The sequence below is a fragment of the Cupressus sempervirens genome, chromosome 4, assembly GCF_028749045.1.
Source record: "Cupressus sempervirens isolate cs-2001-9-10 chromosome 4, ASM2874904v1, whole genome shotgun sequence".
Lineage (NCBI taxonomy): Eukaryota > Viridiplantae > Streptophyta > Pinopsida > Cupressales > Cupressaceae > Cupressus > Cupressus sempervirens.
Genome location: NC_143121.1, coordinates 101,887,866 through 101,897,113, shown reverse-complemented (window position 1 = coordinate 101,897,113; position 9,248 = coordinate 101,887,866). Strand labels below are relative to the sequence as shown.

Genomic DNA, 9,248 nt, shown 5'->3' with positions numbered 1-9,248 from the left:
AAATTTCATCAAATTGAATTTTGTAACTGATGGTTGGATTGTTTATTTTCTTGTCTTTTTTTAAAACTAGTATAGATATCTTAAATAAATCTATCTAAAGAAATACCGATAGATATCAATTATAAAATACTTAAAATGTAATTTATTATACCTAAAACTATTTATATTTTATTGTATCTATTTTTTTTTTTAGGATTGAATTAAGCTTTTTATTTTAATTTCTAAAAAAATTGATGATTATGTCTTCAAAACTTATAATCTTAGCAAATCATATTTTTTTAATTGGTGTTTATTAAATTATTTTTATGTGGTGTTTATTAAATTATTTTTAAAAGTACATTATGTTTATAAAAATATTAAAATTTTGGCATGCAGATGGTTGTCAAATTTAAACTAAAAAGGTAATTGTTAACATTAACATGCTTACACCATCACACTCCACTCATTCTGCAATTGTAGAATGTCGGCATTAATGGTCATTTATACATGCAAAAGGCTATTTGTAGTAAAATAGTTTGAGGGATGTTTGGAGAGAAGAAAAATATGACCTTAGAGTAGATAAGTGGGTGCTCTAATTTTACCATTTAATTAGGATTTACAGGTTTAACCTTTAGAAATTGGAGAACTTTATTAAATGATTTTTTTTCTATATTACAAATAAATTAAGGAAGATTTTTTATTGATCTTTTTATTACAAATATATTCAAATTGTTCATTTCATAATAATCGTACATAGGGTTTTAATATGAAGTATTAGAAAGTTATTTATGATAATAATTTATATAGAAAAAGTTAATTGTTAATTAGTCATTAAAATTATTAATGGTACTAACTATATATCAAAACCTTTCCTAAAGTCATACATCTAATGATTCTTCTATAAAAATTAAATATTTATGAGGAATATTATTATTTGAAAAGATTATATTAACAAAAATGTATGAATTAGTAGTACTAAAAGAAGTAGTATTTAATATAAATTATGTCTAAAATGTACTAAAAATATAACATCACAACTAACTTATAATACTCACATTATATTTATATCATAAATTCAAAATTATTTTAATTATCAATATTTTCTATTGAAAAGCATTATTTTTCTAATATATAAATATGTATGTCCTTTTTAAAAAACCAAATAATAATTTTTCTTAACTTTCTAAATTGCTTTTTATTAATATAAACACTCTATCTAGCAATATTAAAATATTAATCAAATGTTAATTCAATGACTTGATTATTTTCTTATAACTATTAAAAAAATTAATCATTATACTATACATTATACATATTATAATATATGAAAAATACATGCCACTACTTGACACTTGTTTTGATAGAGATATTACATCTTTTATCTTGGATTCTATGTTTTCTTTATAAACTTCTATTAATATATTTTCACTCTTAGCACTTTTGTAATTTCAAAAAAAAAAACCTATATGTTGAAGCTAGACTAAATACATTAGTTTAACATGGGTCATCGAGTTTGACTCAAAAATCACACAGTTAAATCCTGATATTCACATCACAATTTGACTAGCTGTGGAAATCATCTCCTACTTATACATTAGTTTAGTTTTTTTTTTAAATATTGAGTGTACCATGTAATAAATAAATACAAATTTAATAGTATAAAATGACCATATTTAAACGTAATAGAATATATTGTTTAATAATTTAAAAATTATTAAATGAGGGGTGAAAATCATTTAAGAACAAGAAAGATACATAGAAGAGGGATATGGAACCTAAAAAGCCATGTTGTCGTCCACCAAAAGATCCAACAAAGTAGACATTTCTGGAGTGATTTCCCTTTAGCCACAATATTCCAAACATAGATTTGGTCAGAAGCACATTTGGCTAAACAATCAACAACCACATTCCACTCTCTAGGAAGGTACCTAAAAAAATAGAGAGCCACACAATTGATGAATTTGTCTAAAAATTAAGTGAAGTGCCAACCAACACCATCCAATTGTGGTGTATCAAGAAAAGACACCACCACCTGAGAATCAAAGTGGTGGATGATCCTAGTCCAACCAAGAACACAAATTTGCTCAATAGCACACAAGATGAATAGAACCTTGATAACATCACTCATTTGAAGGCCTCTATAAATAGAAAGAACAAATTCAATATCCTTAGAACTATCATACAACCCCACTAATACCTGCATGACCAAGATTCCCATGAGAAGAGCCATTGGTGTTAATTTTGAGAACTCCTTGTGGTTGAGGGGTCAAACAAACCTCCTTATTGGTATTTTTGCAAAGGGTGTCTACATCTATTCTTCCTGACTTGAAGAGAAAGTAAGGTGAGTACAAATATCAACATCCCTAGTATTCACACTTCCAAAGAATTCACACTTTGCTAAAACAACCTCGTGAAGAGAATGAACAACTTTCCACCACAAATGTTTGAAGACCATCCAGCTATCATGAACAATCCTATGGTTCCTCTCCACCCAAATATGCCAAATGATAAATAAGGCATTGACAACCCATGCCACATGAAGGAAAGAGGTGCTCATAGGGAGTCTCCCCCAACAGACTGAAAAACTAGTCAAAGAAGAAGAATATGCCGAAAGGATTTGCCCCGGATTGCCCCTCATAAGTGATAGATCTCCTTAGCACAAAAAAATTGAAAGAAAAGATGAGAAAAAGATTCTACAATAGAGCGACACAAAATGCATGTTGAGGGAAGGCCTGCTTGCATAAATTGTTCCGAGTAAGACACCGATTATGAGTAAGCACCACAAGAGAAAGTTGAACACCCACTTGCATAGATTGTCCCAAGTAAGATGCTGATTATGAGTAAGCAACCACAAGAAAAAGTTGCACTTGGGCCAACAAAACTTACTCCACACATGTTTCCCAAAGAACCTCAATATAATATATTTAAAATGTCAAACATTTTTGCACATTTATTACTTAGACGAAAATAAAATCAAATTTATTTTCATATTATCTAACTTAATTACATATATTTTTGTTTTGAATTTTCATTGATGTTAAAAATAATCTTAACTTTATTCTTGCAACATGGATTTTTTTAGCATAATGTACAAATATATCAGTTATATGTTTTTTGTGAGAACTTTTAGCTATTTGAACTACTATGCACTAAGAAGCACAAGTCATTGGACTAAATCTTGTTTCGTCCAACAAATAAAAAGCATATTACCAAATCATTTGTGTGTTGGTACGACACACCTTTTGATCATGTTTATTTATCAATTAAAAATGAAAATTTTCTTTTTAATCTAATTTTCCATTAATTAATTAACTTTATTAAACTGCAACCTAGTGCTGCACAGACGATGGTTTGGCTGGGTATGAAAGCAGCAACAGGAATGGCAACTGTATCTGGACGACGAGCAATAAAGATGACGATTTCAACGCATTAATGTCTACGCTGAGTTTAGACAAACGGTGAAGCTGACCAACTCTGCCCATAAGTGTCAACTTTAACAGCAAGAATTTCTGACTTCCATGACATTTGGTCTTTGGTCAGCACTTTCCCTGATTACAAATGTCAAATACCTCTCGGCTCATAAACATTTTATCGTCTCAGAATGTTCTAAAAAGCTTAAAATCAAGGAATATACACATCAAATCGATCGGAAACTCAGAGTAATTCAAGCCGTCTTAACAATGTTCAACGCTGCCAAAAACTATGAGACTCTGCTTATATACAAAAGTTCTTGAAATTTGGGTGTCTCAACTACACCACAAGAAATGGGGAGGGAGTAGGGATGGGAAGATGCCAAGATACAGGGAAGGTGTCATTTGTGTGGGAATCCATAAAATAATCTTTTTTTTTAATGTATTCAACAAGGTCATTCAACTTGTATTGCAGTTTATATTATATACCGTGTTGATGACAAATTGATTGGATGACGTCTTGAAATCTTCCTTGATTATAGATACCCATTTCAGCAAGAAAACTCATTGCATTCACAGCTTTCTTGTTCATAAACCCATTTGAACACACTGAAATCTCTCTTGCTGAAACACCCATTTGAGCGCATTGAAATATTTTTTGTTCATAAACCCATTTTAAGTACATTGAGATCTTTCTTGCTCAAACACCCATTTGAGCACATTGAAATCTTGCTTAGATGCTAACATCCATTGCATTCATTGTGAGCTTTCTTGCTCACATACCCATTTGAGTACAAGTTTAGTGATTTCTTTCTTGCTACTACTTTGTCATGGATTCAATCAATTTTGCTTCATCAACATACTCTGTAGCAATAGGACTTGTCCTTTTGATATTCATCGTTATACTGAAGAAGAAGAAGAGCAAGGGGAATTTGTCATTAGCATTACCACCGGGTCCTCCTGGATGGCCCATCATTGGAAACCTCCCTCAGCTTGGGGACAAGCCCCACCAATCTCTATTCCTCCTTGCAAAAAAGTATGGGCCTCTCATGACTATCAAAATGGGGAGACAAACAAGTGTGGTTGTGTCATCTCCATCCATGGCTAGAGAAATATTGAAGAACAATGACCAGAGCTTCTCAAGCAGGACAATCAATACAGCAGCAAGGACATTTGCATACCAAGGGACAACTCTCGTATGGAGTCCTTATGGCCCTCAATGGCGTTTGCTTAGAAAGATCTGCACCACTGAAATTTTTAGTGCCAAAAGGCTGGATGCCCTGCAGTATTTGAGAAGAGATGAAGTATTCAATGCTATTGATTACATCTTCAAGGATTCAAAACAGGGGAATGTTGTGAATATTGGTGAAAGAGCTTTCATGATTTCTCTTGGCCTTATGGGTAAGATGGTTTGTAGCAAAAAGGTATTTGAGACAGGCTCTGCACAAGCTGCAGAGTTCAAGGAAATGGTATGGGAAGTACTCAAATTGACAGGGGTTCCAAATTTATCTGATCTTTTTCCTTTTCTGGCGAGGTTTCATTTTCAGGGACTCAATAAGAAAACTAAGATTTTGGCCAAGCGTTTTGATAACATGTTTGACAGAATTATTGAGGAGCGGCTGGCACAGAGGACCGATACGCAGTACAGCAGCAATGACGTGAAGGATTTTTTGGACGTATTGCTAGATTTGAAAGAAGATGGCACACAACTTACTCTGGAGAACATCAAAGGAATGTTTATGGTAAGTCAAGTTCCTTCGAAAGATTTGAAATGATTGAATATGTTAACATTCCCACTTTTATAGCTGGTGCTGGTTACTTAGAATGGTATACTTTTGTTGGGTTCTGTTTGGTCTGGTTCTTTTTGGTTATCTAGTTGGTTTCGGTATTGGAACCCTCTTATTTATTTTGCCGTGTCTTATTGCTATTTCTATTTTGTTGTTTCTCCTTTTCCTATTTATCTATTCGAAAACATTCCCAGTTACCTAAAACTATAGTTCTTAATATTTGCTTATTTGTTTTCTCTTATAATGAAAAACTTCATTGTTAGGATACTCATCAGAAATGTAGATTTAGTTTTGATACAACCCAACGAGAACAGAGAATTGGAAGAATTAGTTCACTAAGAGTCAGAGACTGAAGATCATTAAAGACAAAAGTATATATCAAACTTAAATACAATCTAACTAAATGAAATACCATCCAAAAAAATGAGCTTGTATCATTTTAAACTTAAGTCTAGAAATTTATTATAACACTACACTCCACTGGTTGATTGATCTCATCTGCATTACCACAAGTAATAAATTTGAGGGTTTTAGCCCAGTCTCAGTTTTTCAACGTTCCCCTGGAGAAATTTAACATAAACAGCCAACCTAAACAGCCAACAGAAGTTAAAAGCATTTGGCCAGGCATATGAATTCCAAAACTAGACATGAAAGCAAAAGTTGAAAATCTTTTAGGCCTTACTTGAAATCAGGGAGCTAGTTTCCAAGCCAATCATCCTTCCATAAATGAACCTTAGAACATCTTCTCCAAACATCTCATTTGAAGGCATCAAAAACCTGGACCTTATAATGTTATTATAGTTTTGTAAATGACACTTTCTGTAGTCAATACTCTTAGTGGTTCATCCCAGAATTTCACTTTTAAACTTATTTTCCATAGACAATCATGACCAGCATATATTCTCGAGATTAAATTACTCTGAAGATTCTGCTCCATACACAATTTTGATTTTGATTTAAGCATCTATTTCCCATAGAAAGATTCATGAACAAAATACAAGCTTTCAACTCTGTTACATTCCTGCTGATTTGGACTAACAGAAGAAGTTATCATCAACAAATTGGAGTGGTGGAGCCTCTTCGCCTGAGGCCTTTAACTTTTTTAATGAATCCCCTTGAACTTCCATTGTTTATGTCCGATGCAAATTACTACTGATGTAGAGTACTCTGTGCCGCGCTGAGTAAGTCTAGATCTCTAGTGAGCAGATAAACTAGCACGTATTTAATATAAATTTTTAAAATTATTTCTGGATTCATACTTCAATTTCTCGCGTAGACCAACCTTCCTGTCTCAGAAACCTTCTCAATAAATAAAGAAAGCCCTACTCAAAACTCACAAAATTACTTTAATTGTCCAATGGCTACATTTCCATCTTCTCCAAGAGGTCAGACACACAAAAAAAAATCATATGTTTTCTATAAGCCACTCCCTACAGGCTACAAGCAAGCTGAACAATTAGAGCTGCCAGGAAAGTAGAAAGTTGAAGACAACAGTGTTTTTAATTTCATATTTATATTTGAGTCATATTTAGTTTAGGTTCATTTCAACAATGATTTTCCGTTCATATGTAGATTTAGGTCATTTCAAACTACATCTTCTTCAATCTACCTGCTTCAAGTAAAGGTCTTTTCAGATATATGCCTTATCTTTCATTATATTTAGTTTTACTAAATGCTTCTAGACACTGGCTTTAAACCCTCTGTACCTATGCTAATTCCGACAATGTTTATAAATAACTATAAATGATAATGAGATTGATTAGGAAGTTCAGTATAATAAGTTAAGAAACCCTATGGATAGAATTGTTTTCTTCATTTCTATTGATCCACTTTAGTTTTCTTAATGCGACCATAATCTCTTGTTTGAGCAATGCATTGCAGAGTGCCAGATAGTCTACTCATGTTCATCAATCATGATCTATATTAGCACAGTGTTTGAGCACTTCTTCTCCCTCCCCATAATTTAAGGATATTAACTTGGAACTTTCATATAACTCGAATCAAATTCATTTCTCAATAGGACTGAGTAAATTTATTGTTATTGCAGGACATGTTCATTGCAGGGACAGACACAACTTCAGCAACAATTGAATGGGCAATGGCAGAGCTTCTGGGAAAACCAACAGTGATGAGAAAAATCCAAGAAGAGATGGACGAAGTTGTGGGTTTGGAGAGAAGAGTGGAGGAGCAAGACATTGCAAATCTTCCATATCTCCGAGCAGTAGTGAAAGAAGTGTTCAGATTACACCCTGCGGCTCCATTGAACATTCCTAGAAGAGCAGATAAATCTTGTGTGATTGATGGGTATCTTGTTCCAGAAGATACCCAAGTGTTTGTGAATATTTGGGGCATTGGGAGAGATCCTAGCGTGTGGAAAGATCCCTTAAATTTTAATCCAGATAGGTTCTTGGAATCCAACATTGACTACAAAGGCCAGGATTTTGAACTGCTACCATTCGGGGCAGGAAGAAGGATATGCATTGGGATTCCATTGGCGCAGAAAATGGTTCATTTGGTGGTGGGATCATTGGTGCAAGCCTTCAATTGGTCCATCCCCATGGACAATGAGGCGAGTATTGATATGTCTGAGGTATTTGGCATCACTCTGCAAAAAGCTGTGCCACTGAGAGCTATTCCTACCCCAAGAAATAGCAGGACTCTTACCCATCGATCAGATGCAAATAACTTTTTCATCTGACCAATAGCAGGCAAAGATTTTTTATTTATTTTTGCTTATAAACAAATTTGTAATGTTGACACATTTAAAAATGCTAATTATCTTTATTGTGATTGGTTGAGAGTAAAAATAGTAAGGAGTAAAATTAATTTTCATTACATATAAATATAGAATTTTCAAACACTTTGCAAATACATTGATTGATTTAATTGATTTATAAGAACTCTATCAATGTATTAATTACAGCTTTATCTTTTCCACATTTGTGACAAGTGGATTAACTTTTTAAAAAACAATTATTCTTATCTTCCAGGTCTAATCAATATTAATTATCACTCTATTTTTCTTACCATATAGATATTTTAATCAAATATAGAGTTAAATGTTATATCTTTGCATTTGAATTTCTAATTTTTTTAAAACTTTGATTTTTTAATAAAAGTACTTAAATTATTACTATTATTTTACTTTTATAAAAATAAATTAAACAATATTATTTTTTAATTATATTTTATAATACTATTTGTAATATTTATAATTGATAAATGTTACAATTAAAAAATTATATCATTTATTATTATTATTATTTATTTAAACAATTTATCATTTAGTTTAACTATGTTTAAAGCCTCAATATACATTTCAATATTATATTTATAATTATATTTTATATCAAAAAACATACTAAAGGAAATAACCACAAAAAAAAAGTTCAATTCTAAAAGATATATAAATTATTATTAAGTTTTTATAAAATTTGTATTAAAATTAAATAGTTATATTTTGTTTCTTATTTATCACATTATAACATCAAATTTATATGTATTACATCTATTTATTATTTACAAATGTACATATTAATTAAATTATATAGATATTATTCCATACTTAAAAATTACTTGATTTTATGAAAAAATATGAGTCATCCTATTAGATCACAAGTGCATTTCTAAGCAAAAATTAGTGCATTCACAATGTTAATTTAGAACTATTTAACCTTATTCTCACTCACCTACACCTCTACAACCATTATGCATTAGGCAGGAACTACGACGCATTGCATCTCTTGTTTAAATATTAAGGTTTGTTCACTAAACAATTATTGTGTTTTTGTAAGACAGGTAGTTGGATTTTTATTATAAGATGGTAATCGAGGAATTTACAATTCAAAAGCTTTTATACAATTATTATTACAATGCATTTTTATTATATTGTAACTAGCTTTTTATTTGATTATTTTTATAATTTTTAATCAATTACATTTAATATCATGAAATTTAATATTTTTTAATCAATTACATTTAATACCGTGAAATTTAATCATCATTATAATAAATTGGGGTGTAATAATACTTCTTATTTATATGTGTTTATAAAATCTTAAATTTGTAATTA

At 31.1% G+C, this 9,248-nt stretch overlaps 1 protein-coding gene across 1 annotated transcript; it reads left to right on the top strand.

Moving 5' to 3' along the window:
* The first annotated feature begins 3,332 nt into the window (after nucleotides 1-3,332).
* LOC149560141 (geraniol 8-hydroxylase-like) lies at nucleotides 3,333-7,966 on the top strand. Its single transcript, XM_089823553.1, has 2 exons — nucleotides 3,333-5,131; nucleotides 7,224-7,966. Exons 1-2 carry the CDS (start codon nucleotides 4,220-4,222, stop codon nucleotides 7,872-7,874), a joined length of 1,563 nt encoding a protein of 520 aa, XP_089679679.1. The 5' UTR covers nucleotides 3,333-4,219; the 3' UTR covers nucleotides 7,875-7,966.
* The last annotated feature ends 1,282 nt before the right edge of the window (nucleotides 7,967-9,248 follow it).